Below are 18586 nucleotides of genomic sequence, written 5' to 3'. Positions count from 1 at the left end.
GCAAGTTTACTTGATGTCAAAGAGAACAACAGCTACCAGCCTTTTAGAAGACTTCTGAAGGCAGCCCTGTTTAGGGAAGCTTTTAATGTTTGATGCATTACTGTATTTTAATATTTTGTTGGAAGCCGCCCAAAGTGGCTGGGGAAGCCTAGCCAGATGGGCGGGGTATAAAGAATAAATTACTTATTATTATTATTATTATTATTATTATTATTATTATTATTATTATTTTATTATTAGCTACTCTAAATCTAAGAAATTTGTAAAAGGGTTGGGGAAAGAGGGAGAGAAAATAACAGAATTCCTGAATTAAATTTATAAACCCTGAAGTTCTGGGAAATGAATTTCCTGAAGAGCAAAAGATAAATAAAAATAACTGGTTGCCTTTAAACACAAGCTTCTTGCATTAAAAAGGTACTGGAAGAGCGATGTGCCCATCTTCCAACAGCCTATTTAGCAGGGCAGGTCGAAGAGAAAGAGTGACCCCACCTACTTTTGGCACTGGCTCCGCCCACTGCTGGCTTCAGTCTTGCCCACCATGAATATGCAATCCCTGACAGAAAGCCCTCAACAGAAAAAAGATTGCCCACCCATGTTTTAAGCTTTACAAAAGACATTGGGAGAGATCTGATCACAGATCTGTTGTGTCATATGTAGCCTGGCGCTCAGTTCAGGGGAAATGATGCAATATTGACTAACCGATTAAGTGAAAACAGTGGCTATCCAATGGGGAAACATTTCAGGTCTTGCGGTAACTGTGAGGCATTCTGCCCCAACACAGACTGTACATTCTCCAGTCAAATCATTGCCTACCTAAGACGTTGAATTTGGCAAAGAAAGAGGGAGACTTGAAATTCAATAGCAGAACAAGGATGCCCAGGTAAAGAGGGACTGTTTTCGATTTGCTCCATAGCCGTTCAAATTCCTCAAATCCTGAATCACCGGTAGAAGAAAGCATCCAGGTTCTGTTTCCTGGTACTTCCTTGCCTGCATCACCTGGACAGATTACTGTAGAACCAAAAGGGAAACAAGCAGTGGTTTACTGCAAGGAAAGCATAACAAGGAGGGGAAACCAGAGCCGAAACATCAAAATGAGTAAGATGCCTACTGTGGTGTGACTTAGGGATAAAACAGAGTGACCCACTTGGGTTCTCCATTTAAGGCAACCAGTGGCTCTCCAGATCTTGGACTGCAGTTCCCATTATCCCAGACCACTGGTTATGCTACCTGGGGCTGATGGGAACTTGAGTCCAACAGGATTGAGAGTGTCAGATTCCACATCCATAATTTAGGGAAACAGCTGGCTGTTTTGGCTGCTGAATAACTGTATGTTGCCTCTTCACACTCACCCACAACCCTCACCATTTTGCAGAAAACAATATAAGGAATATCTATGGAATTTGCTTCTCTTAAGAAGACAGAGAAAGTCTGCTCTTCTGCAGGGGGCAGTCATTGTGCATTAAACCAGTGGCATGCAGTGAATTTTTTCATAAGGGAACAGTTAGGGCCAGAGGTGCCATCTTGAGATGGCAATGGGGGGGGGGTGACGTCACATGTGTGACATTGCGACATTCCAAAGTTGCGCACGTGAGCATCACATCTGCCTCCCTAAGCCAGCCAGACGCCACCTGGGCTTTGAGAATGAGGCTTTAATACTCTGATTCATGGGTAGGCAAACTAAGGCCCAGGGGCCGGATCCGGCCCAACGCCTTCTAAATCTAGCCTGCAGACGGTCCGGGAAGCAGCGTGTTTTTAAATGAGTAGAATGTTCCCTTTTATTTAAAATGCAACTCTGGGTTATTTGTGGGGCCTGCCTGGTGTTTTTACATGAGTAGAATGTGTGCTTTTATTTAAAATGCATCTCTGGGTTATTTGTGGGGCATAGGAATTCATTTTTATTTTTATTTCAAAATATAGTCCAGCCCCCCACAAGGTCTGAGAGACAGTGGACCAGCCCCCTGCTGAAAAAGCTTGCTGACCCCTGCTCTAATTTACCAGGAACATTTAGGGAAACAGTCTGATCCCTCTAGCCCACTGACCGCATGCCACTGCATTAAGCTACACCCCCGACATCAGCCATTCTCAAAATTTTACATGTGTCCCTGGACCCCAAAAAGTTGGCAACTATTGGCATACAGCGTTCACATGTCAGTGTAATTTCTTCCTGGACTATGGATTGCTGACATGAGAACATGCCAAACAAAGCAGCCAACACACAGTTTAAGGGCCTTTTTTTAAATTAAGATGCTGGCCCAACAGATACCCTGAACAGGTTGTGTTTTATGTGAGGCTATGCCCAGGGAGGTCACATCAGTGCTGCTAATGCAGCGGTTTGACTTCTCCCCCAGAGGCACACCCCTCTCTTTAAGCAAAAGGGTGCCAACAATAGGGAGGTAAACAGCAAGGAGGGATTTCAGTACGGCTCACCTGCACATTCCTTTTACTCATTCAATCTGTCCCCACCCACTTTAGATGTGATTGATTCAGATTCAGGTTAAAGCACTCTAACTTGCTATTGTCATGTGACCTTAGTCAGTGATCTGTGAAGTACAAGATTACCATTTCTGGGGTCTGAGGCAAGCAGCTGCCATTAGTAAACAGCTGTGATTTATGTGCAGAGCGTGGTCTAACTAAGTATTCTGTGGAATTTTCCTAGAGCAAATCTTTTCATCCCACACTGGCTGCATGCCAAGCCGGTTACAATGCCCTTAAGCACAAAGCAGTTGGTCATGTTTCAGAAAAGCCAATGGACACGACCGAGTCATCAGCGTTATTTTTGCAAGTCTGTTTACTCTCCATTGTCTGCATAATAGTTGCTGTTTTGAGAGAAAGTTGACAGTACTGCTGTATTTCACATGAAACTCTTTTCTGGACTGAGAGGGAAGGGAGTAACAAATTGATTATTATTTTTCACACAGGTTTTGACGCGAACACAGAACCCTATAAATTATGTTTTGGGAGGTTACTATTTGCAATCAGGATTGTTATTAATGTGGTTTTTAAATAAGTCTGGGAAAGAAACTTCTGCAATATTTTACTATATTCAGCCAATTTTATTTTTGGTTAATGTTAGTCATTCAGGATAGACCTAACTACTGCATAAAATCTCTTGGAGATGCATCCCTCCGATTCTAAAAGTATTTTATTGTATTTTAACTATCACTTTTAAGCAGTTTGCTTTCATTACTTTATATTCTAAAATAATGTTTTTTAAATATTGAAAGATGCTTTGAATCTCAGTGTAAATACTATTTATTGAAAGAGAGAGAGAGAATTAGGGGAGGGGGATTGGAAACTTACCTTTAGTGCTCCCGTTTGTACCAGGAACAATATCCGTTACATTAATATGATGAGCATAATCTAAAGAGGGAAAGGAAGACAAACAACTTAGGAACATCTCAGCCCTGCAGCTAGTTTCTTCCGAGGTGTATTTTGGAACAAACAGGATGAATGCTGAAAGCAACATACAGAGACTACTATTTCTGAAGCTGCAGTGTCATTTTAGGTTTTAACAACAAAAAAACAACCGTCCCACAGTTCTGTTCTACTCCTCCAGATGTTGTTAAACTCTCAACTCCCACCAAGCCCAATCAATTCAACAACATCTGGAGGGAACCAGGTTCCCCATCCCTGATCTACAGCACTGAATTTGTGCCAATGTTCACCACCACCACTGGACCTTGTTTACAATGCCCTTGGGTATATGAAGTGAGAGGTTCACATGCACAGCAATTCCCCCTTGCTTCTGTGTAAGCACAATGAAATAATTGGGAGAGGTAGCTTCCAGGTCAGGAAAAAGTGCACTCAGGTTAGACCCTGGATTGCAAGCCAGCGGGGTGGAGTGATGAAAAGCAAACAAAACTCACTGCAGTCCACTGAAGGCAACCAATCATGCCCTGGGCCTCCCCAACCTCTCTCAATGCCAATGGAAACTACCGTATTTTCGCTCTATAAGGTGCACTTTTCCCCCTCCAAAAATTAAGGGGAAATGTTTGTGCATCTTATGGAGCGAATGCAGGCTCCATGGCTTCAGCGAAAGCAACGCGAAGCCTCCGGAGTGCAGCACCCCGACCCCCTTGCTCTCCTGGCTTCAGGGATAGCCGCCCAAAGCCTCCGGAGCGCAGTGGGAGCTCCCCCTGCGCTCCAGAGGCTTCGCGTTGCTTTCGCTCTTGCTCTCCTGGCTTCACTTCGCTGGAGAGGTACTGCACAGCTTTCCCTCTCTGCGCAGCGCCCCTCCAGCGAAGCAGGAGGAGAAATGGAAGGGGCTCCGCTTCTCCTGCCACTTAGCTGAAGGGGTGCTGGGCAGAGAGGGAGAGAATTTTTTTTTCTTGTTCTCCCCCTCTAAAACTAGTGCGTCTTATGGTCGGGTGCATTCTATAGAGCGAAAAATACGGTAGTAAGTTTACTACCCCGTCTTCTCTCTCCCCACCTCTTCTCCCCTAACCTTATATTGTAATACCACATTAAAGTCTCACATCAAATACAACTCTTAAATTATAAACTAGCCAAATAATTAATGCTTACAAGCACTCTGAAAATACCAGATCCAGAAATTTTGCAGAGTAAAATTGTGCCCAGGCAATGAGCCTCTTTCCCCGTAAGAATATGTCATTTGCATCAGTTCCATTACCCTCAATTCATCCTTCCTTGCTTGTCTCCCAAGTTTCAGGAAAGCAGTAAGGAATTTCTATCAGGTTTGCACTAGATCAGTGGGCTCTGGACAGCAGCCTGATCTTGCTGCAGTGCTGGCTCTGGTTATGTCTAGACCTCTGCTCACTTGCAAGCTTGTTCCAAACCCTTTTGTGTTTTTGTCATTACTTTGTCAAGTATATCCCTGCAATCATTAGGCAGCAAGAACTTTTAAAAAACAACAACAGCGTAATCTATTTAAAGATACTTACAAGAGTCCAAGGAGCATTTAAAAAAAACAAAAAAACCTGTGATTCTGCAACTTAGCCTGCGCTAACTTTTCTTTCTATAGTGAACTACATTGCCATCTGCTGGATAAATAACTTAAAACACCTGCAATGAAGAAAGACTGTGGCCCACTTTAAAACATAGGCCAATTATGCCTACTCTGATTTACTAAAAGCCAAATTAAGACTTGCTTACATGTTTAGGATTAGTGCAAACACCAAACCCATTTAAACAGCCTTCTAAAATATACTCCTATGATGCATCTGAGATAGTATGGAAACATATTTAAGATGTATATAAAAGCATATACGTAAGATATATTTAAATTAAAATGTTAACATTGAACAGCCTCCCCAAACTGGTGCCCTTCAGATGTTTTGGACTGTAACCCAAGTCAGTCTGTAACCCAAAACATCTGGAGAGCACTAGGTGGGTTGAAGGTCATCTGAGAATGATACTCAGATCTCAAAAGATGGCCAAAAAATATAACGACCTGCATGTTTTCGTAACATTTAAATTAGTTCCAGGGCACCACAATGTACAATGTTGAAGAGCTTCCTAGGAATCAGCATCCTTAATAAAGGGCACTACTATAACAATTTATTTCAAATACAGCGCATTTGTTTATACAGAGAAAAGTTTGTTTTCTCACAGAGATCTTAGTACGCACACTGTAATAGTCTATTCAGTGTGATATTTGAGTTTTATAAGCAGGTTTTCTAAGGTGCAAATTTATTTAGAGTATTTTTATAGTGCCCTTTGAGCATATTCTCAGGATGATTGTAAAAATAAACAACAATGGTTTGGTTTGCACGTCGTTTTAAACCACAGTTAACCTTAACTATGATTTAAAGGGGAATGCACAGCATTCTGGGGCACAGGAAAACAATTGCAGCTACTTCATTTGTCGTGATGACATGCTAGGTAAAGGGTAAAGGGACCCCTGACCATTAGGTCCAGTCGCGGACGACTCTGGGGTTGCGGCGCTCATCTCGCTTTATTGGCCAAGGGAGCCGGCGTACAGCTTCCGGGTCATGTGGCCAGCATAACTAAGCCGCTTCTGGCAAACCAGAGCAGTGCACGGAAATGCCGTTTACCTTTCCGCTGGAGCAGTACCTATTTATCTACTTGTACTTTGATGGGCTTTCGAACTGCTAGGTTGGCAGCAGCAGGGACCGAGCAACGGGAGCTCACCCTGTCGCGGGGATTCGAACTGCCGACCTTCTGATCAGCAAGTCCTAGGCTCTGTGGTTTAACCCACAGCGCCACCCACGTCCCATGATGACATGCTACTTCAAGCTAAAGCATGGCTTGGCTTAGCGTTACATCCAAACCTGAGCTCATGGTTTGTCTCTCTTCGGACAAACCACAAGCTGCAACCAGATTATGTTCTTGGCCCACTCATGCTTTGTTTGGAGAGAGACAAAGCACAAGTCTGGTTTCAGATACAACGCTAAGCCAAATCATAGCCGAGCACCTGGTAATGTGGCAGCTGTTGTTCAAAGCGACGTGCAAGCAAAGCCAGTACAAAAAATATTAAGAAGAAAACTCATAAGTAGTCTTCCTCCCGAGAAGACATGTGCAGGATTGCACTGCAAGTTATTTTATGTATATGCCACTTTTCTACAGCAGACGGTGTCCAAAGTGGCTTGCAATAAACACTCACATAATTACACACACTGAAACATAGACCAAAAAGGCTTTTAACAGATGCAGCCATGAGTTCTGCTATGAACTATTACATCTTATTTGCCAGGTAGGAAAAACCAAGGCCCAGCTGCAAGGAATTAAAAGAAAAGTTCACACTTACTATAAATAAATATTCCCGTATTGTAAAGGAAATTGGACATGAGGACCCAGTAAACCACCATGGCTCCAATAAGGGATACCAACGAAAACAGAAGGCTAGACCATTGACCAAATGATCCAAAGTAATACTTGCAAACATCTGGGAATTCCCAAGTTGAGGTATCTATCAAAGCTGGGAGACACACATCAAGCATAGAGTTAATACTGGAATTCAATAATCTAATCATTACTGCTTACACATACTTTGCATTCTGAAGATACACATCTTTCCTAAACATTAAGATATCACAGATTCTCAACAATTGATGCTGAACATCCTAACAAAGTGAAATAAAAGCCTATTGCTATTAAAGTTATTTGCCAAAATAAAGGTAGCTTACGTTTTTAAAATAGCAACAAAAATATCTAAAATTCAATTGTAGCATTTAAAGCAACCACCAAGCAGCAAACAGAAGAAGGGTTGCTGACGTATTAGAAGGCATGTTTTCACTTGCCTTCTCAAAACAAGGGAGATGAGTAATGTCCCTCCAAGTACCAGCTGCTGGAAATCGCAGGTGGGCAGTGCACTGTTGTGCTCATGGTCAGTTTGCAGGCTTCCCACAAGCATCTGTTTGCCCATGGTGAGAATAGATACCGGACTAGATGTTTATTGTTCTTAATTGGTTCCTCTGGTGGGAGAATTTTGCCCAGAAAAGGCACAGCACTGAACTGAACCTTGTGTACAGATGGGCTTTATGAATTTGATTTTAAGATATTGGGTGGACTGCGCTTAGGATTGCCATGTGAAGGCTGCAGGAATGGCACAGAAAAACATGAAGTCAGATTTCTGCTAAGTTAATAATTATTAAGCGCCAGAGACCTAGTAAACATTGCATTAAGTTAAAGCTATGTATCAATAGCAAACTCGATGAGTGTATCCAACTGCTGAGCAGGCATAGTACTGGAATTAATGGACCTAAGTTACTCATGGATACAACCCTAATTCTCTGACTGGGAATCCTTTTGTAGTAAAAACAGTGCACCCACACACAAGAGGGAGGCGATACCTTTACAAAGTAACAGTAAGGAACTAACAGTAATATGGGGGCCAGATACAACAGTGAGATCAGTTGCGGCTTTTCCTGTCACTGTGGTATGTGACAGGAAAAGGGAAACTAAAAACCTTTGGCCAGCGTTACAGGAAATGTGACTCTGCGTAGGTCTACGAAACCACAATTGGGGAACCTGTGGGCTTCCAAACATTGCTGGACTACAATTCCCATCAACCCTAGCCACTGACAATGCTGGCTGGTGTTGATGGGAATTAGAGTCCAGCAACACCTAGAGCGCCAAAGGTTCCTCACTGCTGCATTAGACTCCTACGTCCCTGCCACACAGCCTACTCACGTACAGTAGCCCTTATTCATTGCCATTTATAGCAAAAGGTTAATAGCTTGCTTTCAGAACAAAGTGGCATTGCACAGAGCAAGTATTCCATTATCAAGCAGATTTAGCTCGAACTGCTCCTAATGAAAAGGAGTTCTCAGTAATCTCTGTATGATGGAACCCATTCTACAACAGGCAGGAACAGCTTAGGGTCACTATTTTATAAATATAATTTTTTTATACCCCGCCCTTCCTGGTTTAAAAACTGGGCTCTGGGCGGCTAACAGCAAATATAAAACATTTATTAAAATGCAACTTAGAAACAACATAAAACAGCAGAAAATACAACAAAAAATGCAGCATCAATATCAATAAAATTCAAAAATTCAGGGGTCATTTGGGGGGACGGGGACCAGTCAGTAGACATCAAATGATCACCAGGGCTAACTAGTGATCCTACTAGGGCCAGCAAGGAGACCAGGGAAGAATTTAAATGTGGGGCCCCAGAAAGGGTTTCTTCATAGAAGTGGAAAGGGAAAAGGGAATAGAGGATCAGGCTAATTCAAATTGAAGGCGGAATAGCTCTGCCTTACAGGCCCTGCAGAAGGAAATCAAGTCCTGCAGGGCCCTAGTCTTGTGGGACAGAGCATTCCACCAGGGTAGAGCCGTCACTGAAAAAGCCCTGCCCCTGGTGGAGGATAGTTTGGCTTCCTTAGGGACTGGGACCTTTAAGCTATTATTATTCAATGATCCTAGGGTCCTCTGCGGGACATACCAGGAGAGGCGGTCCCATAAGTACAAGTATTGTAGCACTACAATGTCCTCAACTCCTGGGCGCAGCAATACATTAAGATGGTGGCTCCCAGAGAGGATACCAAGGGCAGGTTCTAGTGAATTGATGGTGGGCCCTGCTGAGAAGCCAGCAGCTGCCCAAGAGGGTCATATGCCAATGCCAAGCCTGTTTAAGAGCTACTGCAGGATATCAGGAAAGTTTTCCTTATTGAAAGAGCACCAGAAGCAGTGAGCAGTCTTCCCTGGCTGTGTACAGCCACAATGGAATTGGGTGTTTTAATGCACACTTTCAGATATACACACCTAGGTGAAATAGCTCTAGGATCGGTGTAAGAGAACTGAGCATGCGCTATAGAACATGTCCCACTGCCTACACTGCAAAAGTCAATGTGGAAATAAGTCCCTGTAGCAGAACACCACAATCACACAAATAAATACTACTGAAACTCATGCTTACGTATCATTGTCCTTGATTTCACAACTCTGTAGCAACAGTAAAGTGTCAATACTCCCATTAACAAAATAATAACGATTCCAGAGGTAAATCCAGCCTGTTTTTTAAAATGAAAAAAAAAAAGAAAGCATTAGCAAATTATGACATTGATGCAAATTAAATTACACCCACACACTGCTGCATTAAGATTGACCTTGACACACCTGTAAGTTGCCTTACCTGTTTTATTCCCCAGGGAATACTTAATATAGATGTACCCATCATTGTATTCCAGATCATAAATCTGAGGGGAGAAAACATGCACACGTAAAAATATGAGAAACTAAAACTGATTGCGGAAGTTTTTTCTACGTATTATGAATTTGTGACAAATAATGTACTTCATATCTACCATGCTTGAAAAGCATTTCACATACATAGTTACTATGCTTGAGTTTTTGCCGTAACCATCCGTACAGCCATCTATTTTGTAAGCCGTTCCTAATGGACTATACACGTAGATTTCTTCTGGAGCAGGAAGTACGTGATCAGGAGCCACCTAACAAAAGATGAGAACACAAGGCCTTAGTGACAGTGTAAGTCTCTGGTGCTGCAATACAGTACTCCTGTATTTGCAGAAGAATTCAAAAAGGCACTCCAATGCCAGTATTAAGCAAGTTCTGCCCATTGAGTTCAACAGAGCTTACTTGAAATGCAACTGTGCAAATGTTATTTAATATTTGAGCTTCTATGTTGTGTGGGAGGGGAGCTTTTAAAAACTGAAAGGGAAAAAAACTGGCAAAAGTAAAAGAATAAAAAAAGAGAAATGTTAAGTGCCTATGTCTGCTGTCTAACACTTACAATCCTAAAAGTAAAATCCAAATGAAATGGAGCTTATTCCTAAGTGAGCGTGCATAATATGGTAGCCCAAGCTATAAAATTCAATAAGACAATTGACTCATTCCCATATTATACAATTAAGGTACATGGTTTTGCAATAACTTGTCTTTTGCATACCAGTGCTCTATCTGAGGGTGACGCCAGCCTGCTGTAGTAATGAATCCGCTTATTCATTGCTGAAGCTTCATCTGTAATTCTCTGCGTATCATCATTCACAGTAACAATATTTGTAGGTTCTATATGGAATGGCCTGGAAGAGAAATAAAAAACGTAATAGTCTTTAAAGCCATAATCAACAGAAGACTAACATTAGAGGTTGATAATGGAACAAAAATGCTTATCAAAAGCCTATGAGTCAGACATGGGTAAAGTAGCATTTTTTTGCTCATGTCCCCCAGTACACCGCCTTTAATACTGGAAGCACAATTTGGGTGTCATCACAAAGAAAGCTTAGGCTGATGCCATAATGAACCTTAGCTGGCCACCAGGAGGGCCTCTGCTGAAGATCTCAATTTGTGAGCAGGTCTGTTTGGGAGAGTAGTTGCTTAAAGCTGAATGGAGCCTTTTAGGTTAACCAAAACACCTTAAATTTTGCTTGCCAGCACCCAGGCAGCCAGAGCAGTCCCATCAAAATTGATGTTGTATGATCATGAAACTCTCTCCTACTCTGCAAATTCTCTCCTATTCAGCAATGTAGCTGCCACATTCTGCAACTTCCAAAGCAGCTTTGAGGGCAGCCCCTCATAGAGCACATTGCAGTAATCCAATACATGGATAGCCAGACTATCCATGGCCTGGAATGACTACTGCTGGTGTACCAGCTAAAGCTAGTAAAAGACACTCTTAGCTGCAGGGGTCACTTACACCTCCAGCAGCAATGCTGGATCCAGGTGGACTCTCAGCCACCTGCTTATTTAGAGGGAATGCAGATGGGGTTCACATGGCTGAATATTCCCTTTATACAAATATAACAGAGTTCTGTAGGACCTAACAAATTTACTAAGGCCTAAGCTTTCACAGGCTCTGTATGAAAAGATTTCCTCTATACAGAAAACGTCAGGGAGGTCACTAGGCTTGAAGCCTGCCTAAAAGATAGCAACACTGACTGAAAACCTCAACATCGCTTACAAACTCATATCTTTAGAAATCAGTTGGCCTATTTGAAAGGTACAATCTCACTTGCTCTGTATCATTTGTTGCATGGAACCACATCATAACCACGAAGATAGTGATCAATTATGGAAGGAAAGAACCACAAAAACCACATACTTTTTTTCTTTTAGCCACAACAGTGTCACGCCAGCTAACTAAATACCAATGAAACTGTCCCCCAAAACAGCAATTTACATATACTCGAGCAGCTTCTACTTAAGGAAACCAAGGGAACAGTATCAACATTTGAACAATATGGATTAAACATTACCTTGAAGACCTCCCAAACTGAGGCAGCACTAAGTGGCTCCCAAGCAGACTTCTATTACCCGCCCACCCCCTTCGACTGTATGCTCTTTTAACATATAGCAGATTATCCCCCAAGCACACGTCAATCTAGGACTACAAGAACAAGTATTCTCGAAAAGTATCAGCTGGTGGGCCACAACACACTGCTATCTAATTATTACTGCAAAATTATATTCCCCACCTCTGCTGCTTTTTAGAGCTGATTCACACACATAACTTATCAGGTCTTGTGACACCCGCCTAAATTCCCTCTTCTACACAACAGTTAAAGGTGCAGGAGCACTGCCTTCTCTTCGCATCAAGCCACCCCAATCACAGCTGATCGCAAAGTCTCTTTTGTGGAGCTTGACCCTGTGAAGGGTCAACAAGCCTTGATATTGCACTTTGCAAATTGCATCTGCAAGCTGTGATTGGAACAGAACACAATACTACTTAACTTAAAGGCATGTTCAATGCTCCTAAGCTTTAGGTGTGTTTGTCTGACTCTGTGTAAGGGGGTTGGGATTGGGGGTGGGGTCATCCATGCTAGCCCCATCCCCTGACCTTATCTGTGTTGAGCAATAAAGGTCTGTGGGGGAGTTTGCTTGAATCTGAGTAGATCAGGGGAGCCTGCTTTGTCAGGATCACTGATAACACAAAGGGTTTTACTCATGTTCAGGTGATTGAGAGTAAAAAAAAAACCCTGTAGACCTCTCCTGCTCAAAGTACTCCTGCCCGACTGAGCAGTCAGGAAACATATACCAGGAAAACGATCTCTTTCAGCTTCTGCCTTCTGGAAGAAGGTACAGGGTTATAAAGACTAGGACTAGACGCCTGACAAACAGTTTCTATCCAAATGTGATTTTGGTTTTAAACGCAGTGTAAGGTAGTCTCTATGGGAGTATATTGTATTTAATTAAGGGGTATCAGAGTTTTTAGGGGGCTAACCAGGCTGGGATAGCTGGGATAGCAGGCTTGTTGTTTTTTGAATGTCTGATATAGATTTTTTTCAATTTCATTGTTCTGTATGGGACAGTGACAATAAAGTTTATTGTAATGGGAGATGGAGCTTGCCCCCGTCTCTATGGACAAGTTTAGCATTTGTGTCTTCAGGCAAATACTCAAACATGCCTTTCGACTTTTTCCCAATCAATGTTACTGCTACGGCATGTGGGAAACTCAGGAACTCCTTCAGATTCCAGGGGACAGCAGCAGGACACCTATTCAGTTCAAATCATAATACATTGTACCTAAATCCAGCAGATATCCTGATGCAACACAACTGTTATAGCCATTCTACAAGTAACATTCAAGTTAAGAGGTTACTGAGCTGGAGGATAAATTGCCGGAACTAGCATCAAAATGAAGAAAATATGAAGCCAGATCAAAAATACTAATGAATAACAGTAAAAGAGATCTTAAGTATTTATTTCCTCTCACCTTTTGTACTTAAAGTCTTCTGGGTTAAACTGAATATTGAGGGCCCCAATGTCATTTTCATCACCTCCAAAAGGGACCAGAAGAGGACTAGTATCTTCTTCCATATCTGGAGAATGATCTTCTACCAAATGCAGTAAATTATTATAACCTTAAAGAAAGTGAAATAAGTAAGTTATTGCAAGTGATCATCACTACATTTCCTCAAAATATTATTTCTTCAGGAAGACAGGACCTCCCTTAAGTTTATTAAGCTCTGAGTCTAAAATTGCCTCACTGTAGCATAGATAACCTTTCAATAAACATCTAAGATTTATGTTTTGACATTTCTTTGGCAAAATGGTTTAAACCAGGGGTGGAGAAACTGTGGTCCACCAGAAGGTGTTTGATTACAAACCCCATTATCCCGACCATTGGCTAGGCTGCCTGGGGCTGATGTAAACTGGAAGTCCAGCAAGTCCAGGGCCTGAGATTCCCTATGCCTGCTTTAAAAGAACAATTTACAGTATATGATTATTCCCCATTGACAGGGCTTTAAAATACACTGGTTTATTTTTCATTCAAAAACTAAACAACAAGAGTTCTGGACGAACAATGCTGTGCATGATTACACAGAAGTAGGTCACATGGAGATCAATGGCACCCAGGTAAGAGTGCACAGGATTGTAGCCTAAGTAGTAAAATGTTCAAGTGGGACAAATGAGTCCTAATGACTGAAAAACAGTGGGGGAAATTTAACATACTGTCAGGAGAGGTTGGGTGTCAGTGTATTGTTTTTACAGGAGAAGTGGAAGACTGGAAATAGAAATCCATATTCCAGAGAAGGTCCAGGATGTTTTTAACTGATAAGAAACCCCTCCCCCAGAAACTAGCTGATTCAATGAGTAGAAAAGTCAGAGTCATGGGAAGTTAAAAGATAACAATGCAAATACTGGTCTGATGTTTACCAGTCACAGAATTTAGGAAGCTACATGATCTTGAGCTGATTGTATAAAGCTATAAAAATGTATAGTAGTAGTTTTTTCTGGGACATCTCATTGAGAGGAGGCGTAGAGTTATTTTGAGTTGCAAGTTCAAAGCTTGTTAGCTGCAACATCCTGTGGGTCTGTTTTTGATTACACCCCTTCCTGATTTGCATTTAATAATGTTCACTTTGAATACATTCTAATCCTCTGTCAACTACTATGTTAAGTATACACAATAGTATCTGAAAGTTTAACTGACATAATCCATAAAACTGAGGTCAACATCTGAGTTGGAAAAATCTCAAAATCTCAGTTGTTTCAAATAAAGAGGAAGTTGCTGCTTGGTTCAACACCGGATGTGTGTAAGCAATCTGAATAAACACGTTTGCAAATATCTGCTCTTCAAAATAAGCTTTGGAACACCCTAAATCACAGGCAGGCGACCCTGATTCCATCTAAAACTGCCCCATGCTTCCCACCCCATCTAAGTCTTGCCTGTCTGTTTTCCCTGTAATTTTATACTTAACAGTGCTTTCGCTCTCTTTCTATATAGCTGCAGAACAACTGGAAACAACAGTATTTTATTTGATTAAAATATTTTTTAAACACTCTTTCCGTAGTTGAATGGCTTTGGGAGAAATATCCCTCCAAACCAATAGGTGTCTGAAAACAAATTGGTAGGCTTCTGTAAATTTTAAATTACCTTGGTGCCCCCTTCTGGAGTGAAAGGTGATTCATAATTATTTTCATAAATGAATAATTTGTATGTGCAACACACTAAAGACAACATGGAATAATTTTTACTTGATTTCCAGAATAGTAGCTGCTCTGCTTTTTTGTATATATTTTAAACAAAACTCTCTGTTTACTTGAGGGTAACCTCATCAAGCACAATAGGGCTTAATTCTGAGCAAACCTGCATAGAATCAGAAATTCTAATCTGTAGGAGCCAGATTACTCTTGATATAATGTAGCCTTTGACCAAAAACAAATGCTCACCCCTGCCCAGATCATCGATTCCCTTGGCTGGAAGACTGTCCCTAAAAGATCTCCCAGCTTTTTTTTTTTTTTTTGGGGGGGGGGGGGACGACGGACAGAAGGACACTTTTACCCTGTGCCACCAAGCCAGCTCATAGGAATTAAACCATCTGCCCCAAAGCTTCCTTTTTGCCTATCCTTGTCTACCAACTTACAAATAAGGAAATGGGCTCTTGGCCACCCCACCCGTTTTGAGCTACTTCAAACCATATCCTACTGACAGGAGGAGATGCCATAATGCTGTCTGCACATGCATGTCAAAGCTTTTAAAACCTATTCCTTTCCTTACAATGCATTTCAGGCATGAAGACCCTCATACGGAGTTTTGTTTCACAAAACATGCAGAGCGGCAGCAGTTGAAGATCTGGGGGTGCCCAAAGCTTATTTCTGGGTACAAAGACCCTGCAGTGGGGTAAAGCATCTAAGGAACTGGCAGCAAGAAGAATCAAACCAGCCTTGTTAAAGGACGATTATCCAAACAAAAGATGCTTAAGTTTCATTTATTTCAATGGGGCAGCGTGGGATATATTTAAAATTCTCCCGAAATTAGTGGTACTTAAAGATTCTTAACTTCTGGCTACACCACAGGCAGAGTTTTCAGTTCCCTTGATAAATCTTTAAAGCTCATCAGCACGAACAAGCTGGCGTTGTCACTATTGTGGAGCATTTACCACAAACAGAACTTGAGATTTCAAACTTGGATTCTTTTCCTTCACCCACACAAATAAAGGAGCGCTTTTTTAAAAAAACCTCTGTTGCGCTACCAAAATCCCGCAGATCTCTTTCAACTTGAGATCTGAGGAGAGAGCAAGAAAGAGACGGACTCCTGTTTTCTCTAGCTAAATAAGCCGTTGCCTTCTTCTAACAACCGATAACACATTTATTTGCAAATGTCTGCTATATTAGAGCAGGCACTTGACCACACGAGCAACTGATCCCTTCGCGCTCTTAACTCAGTAGCAAGTCTCGCTGAGTTCCGCGGACCTTGCTCCTAGGTAAGGATGCACAGGGACTGCAGTCTAAAAGCTGGTGATCGGTGTGTGTGTGTGTGTGTTATTATTATATATATTTAACACAAGTTTAAATGAAATCTGATGCAGATTCTGTACCTGGACTCCGCTCCGCCTGATCTCAGTCTGCCACCATTCACCGGTACGAGGCTGCTGCCTCGCTTGAGTCATTTCCAGTCGAAAGCTGTAAACAGGAAGAACTTTTGCTGCTCTCAGCACCGATAGAGCGGACTCCCTCAGTCCTCCATGGGCACATCCGCCATCCAAACGAACGGGATCCGAAGCATGGGATCTACCATAGAGATGTCGACATAGAGCGGCTCTCACTCTGCGCCCATAGAGCTAAGCCAGCCAGCCGCAGAGATATAACAGCTCAAGAGGGACACACGCCGGCTCTCCCTTTCGAGTTTAAGGTCTCTTATTTCCCACTGCTAAGAGGGGTGGAAGCGCAGGGTGGCGAGCCTGTGTAAGGTGCGAAGCGTGTGCAACCCGTTCATTTTGAGAGGGAGATGGCAGATACAGTGATTAGCATTTTCCAGTCCTTTCCTTACAAAGGTGACTTGCCAGATGTGCCATCTGGAGTTGTTTTGGAACAGAATCTCTTCTGACATCAATAGATAGGCAATATTATGTTAAGAACATGATAAAATGCCAGCAGTTTCATAATGGCACGAACCAAATTGTAATTTCTGCTTCAGAAATTGGTCATTTATTTTGCCTGGTCCGTTCCTATGTTAAAATTAGATGGAAGTTCAATATACTGTAAAATTGAATGTATTCTATCCTTTTTCAACCAGCAAATATATATATAATTTATATAATATATAAATTTATATAATATATAAATATATAATTACCTTTGTAATTTGGCCACACGGGAAGGAAAAACTGGATAGCTTCCTCACACATCTCAACAGCCTACACCCCAAAATACAATTCACTATGGAAATAGAAGCCAACAACCAACTTCCCTTCCTTGACGTCCTAATCTACAAAAAACCTGATGGCTCCCTAGGACACACTATCTACCGGAAAAAAACACACACCAACCGCTACTTACATGCACAATCACACCACCACCCTGCACAAATAAACTCCGTAGCCAAGACTCTCATCTCCAGAACCAAACGCCTGGCTGACGAAGACCACTTGACAACTGAGTTACAGAATCTCTCAAATGTGTTAATTGCCAATGGATACCAGCAAAACAGGGTTACGAAGCTAATCCAAAAAGAAACACCCCCCAAAAACCAAGACACAGAAGAAAACAATGGCATAGCCCTCCTTCCTTATATCAAGGGCACTACAGATAAAATTAGCAAAATCCTCCATAAACACAATATCAAAACAGCCTTTTGCACCAACCAAAAAATAGCCAATATCCTCAGAAACCCCAAGGATAAAATTCAGTTGGAAAACCAAGGGGTCTATGAAATACCCTGCAAAGTCTGCCCAGCCACGTACATTGGACAAACAAACAGACGAATAAATGCACGGATCGCAGAACACAAGAATGCCGTCAAAAAAGAAGAAAAAACTTCCTCCCTTTTCCAACACATGAAAGAAACAGGACACGAAATTAATTTTGCAGATTCCAAATTGCTCTTTAACATGGAACATCACCACAAGAGAATAATCATGGAAGCCATCGAGATAGAGAAACACCCTCACAACATGAACAAGCGTGACGACACATCCCGCTTGCCAGACATCTGGAAATTAGCCCTCCCCACAAAATCTGACACCAGATCCAGAGGCACACAGAACGCCATCACCAATCAACCACACCAGACCCAAACCCAGACCCTCTCCACAGATAAATTACAGACACCATCCAGTAGCCAAACCAGGGTGGCACCTCCGGATGCTGCACCCCCCTGCAATCCCTACACAGATCTGGCTGGCACAGGCCACAAAACCACAGCTCGCCCCTATACACGAAGCCAAGCCAGAGCACAACCAAGTGCAGTACAGCCATCTTCTCAGAAAAACTCTTCACAAAGTTCAAGAGTTCAAGACACGAAGGCTTTAGCAACTAATCCACACCTAATGACCCACCTAAGTGGGATTCAGGAAATCACTCAAGAAATCACCCAAGATATCCCTCAAGTAATTAAGGAACAAAAGAAGAAAAGGCACACTAGCCTGGGAACCTCCTCTCTGCCCAGAACATTGGAGGCTATACACCACACCTCCTCAACAGTATTTATAGGAACTCAAACACTGAGATCCTGCTCTGTTCCAGTAACAAGAAGCCGAAAGCACCAGCCTGAAGATGACGAGTGAGACCTCGTCGAAACGTCGCCTAGACACCCCAACTTTTACACGGGAAGACACCCGAGGACACCAAAACCTGCATTCCTGTACCCGTGAAAATCTACGAAAGCATATATATATATATATATATATATATATATATGCAGGTTTTGGTGTCTCACCTCTACGGGGAGGAAACCTTCCAGCTGACAAGAACCTACGAG

General features: G+C 42.1%; 1 protein-coding gene across 2 annotated transcripts in view; it reads right to left on the bottom strand.

The window, feature by feature from the left end:
- The window catches only part of SLC38A9 (solute carrier family 38 member 9), a 44022-nt gene extending 27548 nt beyond the window's left edge, over positions 1-16474 (bottom strand). Inside the window, exons 1-9 of one of the 2 annotated variants that reach the window (XM_083404059.1) lie at positions 16206-16474; positions 13097-13244; positions 10334-10466; positions 9754-9875; positions 9557-9620; positions 9341-9434; positions 6728-6898; positions 3301-3360; positions 814-1008 (exon numbers count right to left, since the gene is read on the bottom strand). In XM_083404059.1, the coding sequence (XP_083260185.1) occupies positions 814-1008; positions 3301-3360; positions 6728-6898; positions 9341-9434; positions 9557-9620; positions 9754-9875; positions 10334-10466; positions 13097-13200 (943 nt within the window). In that variant the 5' untranslated portion in view covers positions 13201-13244; positions 16206-16474. The remainder of the gene's footprint in view (positions 1-813; positions 1009-3300; positions 3361-6727; positions 6899-9340; positions 9435-9556; positions 9621-9753; positions 9876-10333; positions 10467-13096; positions 13245-16205) is intronic. The other variant, XM_083404058.1, reaches the window with a different exon arrangement.
- Positions 16475-18586: the final 2112 nt, after the last annotated feature.

Source organism: Podarcis tiliguerta (assembly GCF_965153285.1).
Source record: "Podarcis tiliguerta genome assembly, chromosome: 11".
NCBI classification, from domain to species: domain Eukaryota; kingdom Metazoa; phylum Chordata; class Lepidosauria; order Squamata; family Lacertidae; genus Podarcis; species Podarcis tiliguerta.
Note: the sequence above shows the minus strand (reverse complement) of the source record. Positions and strands in the feature narration are given on the sequence as shown.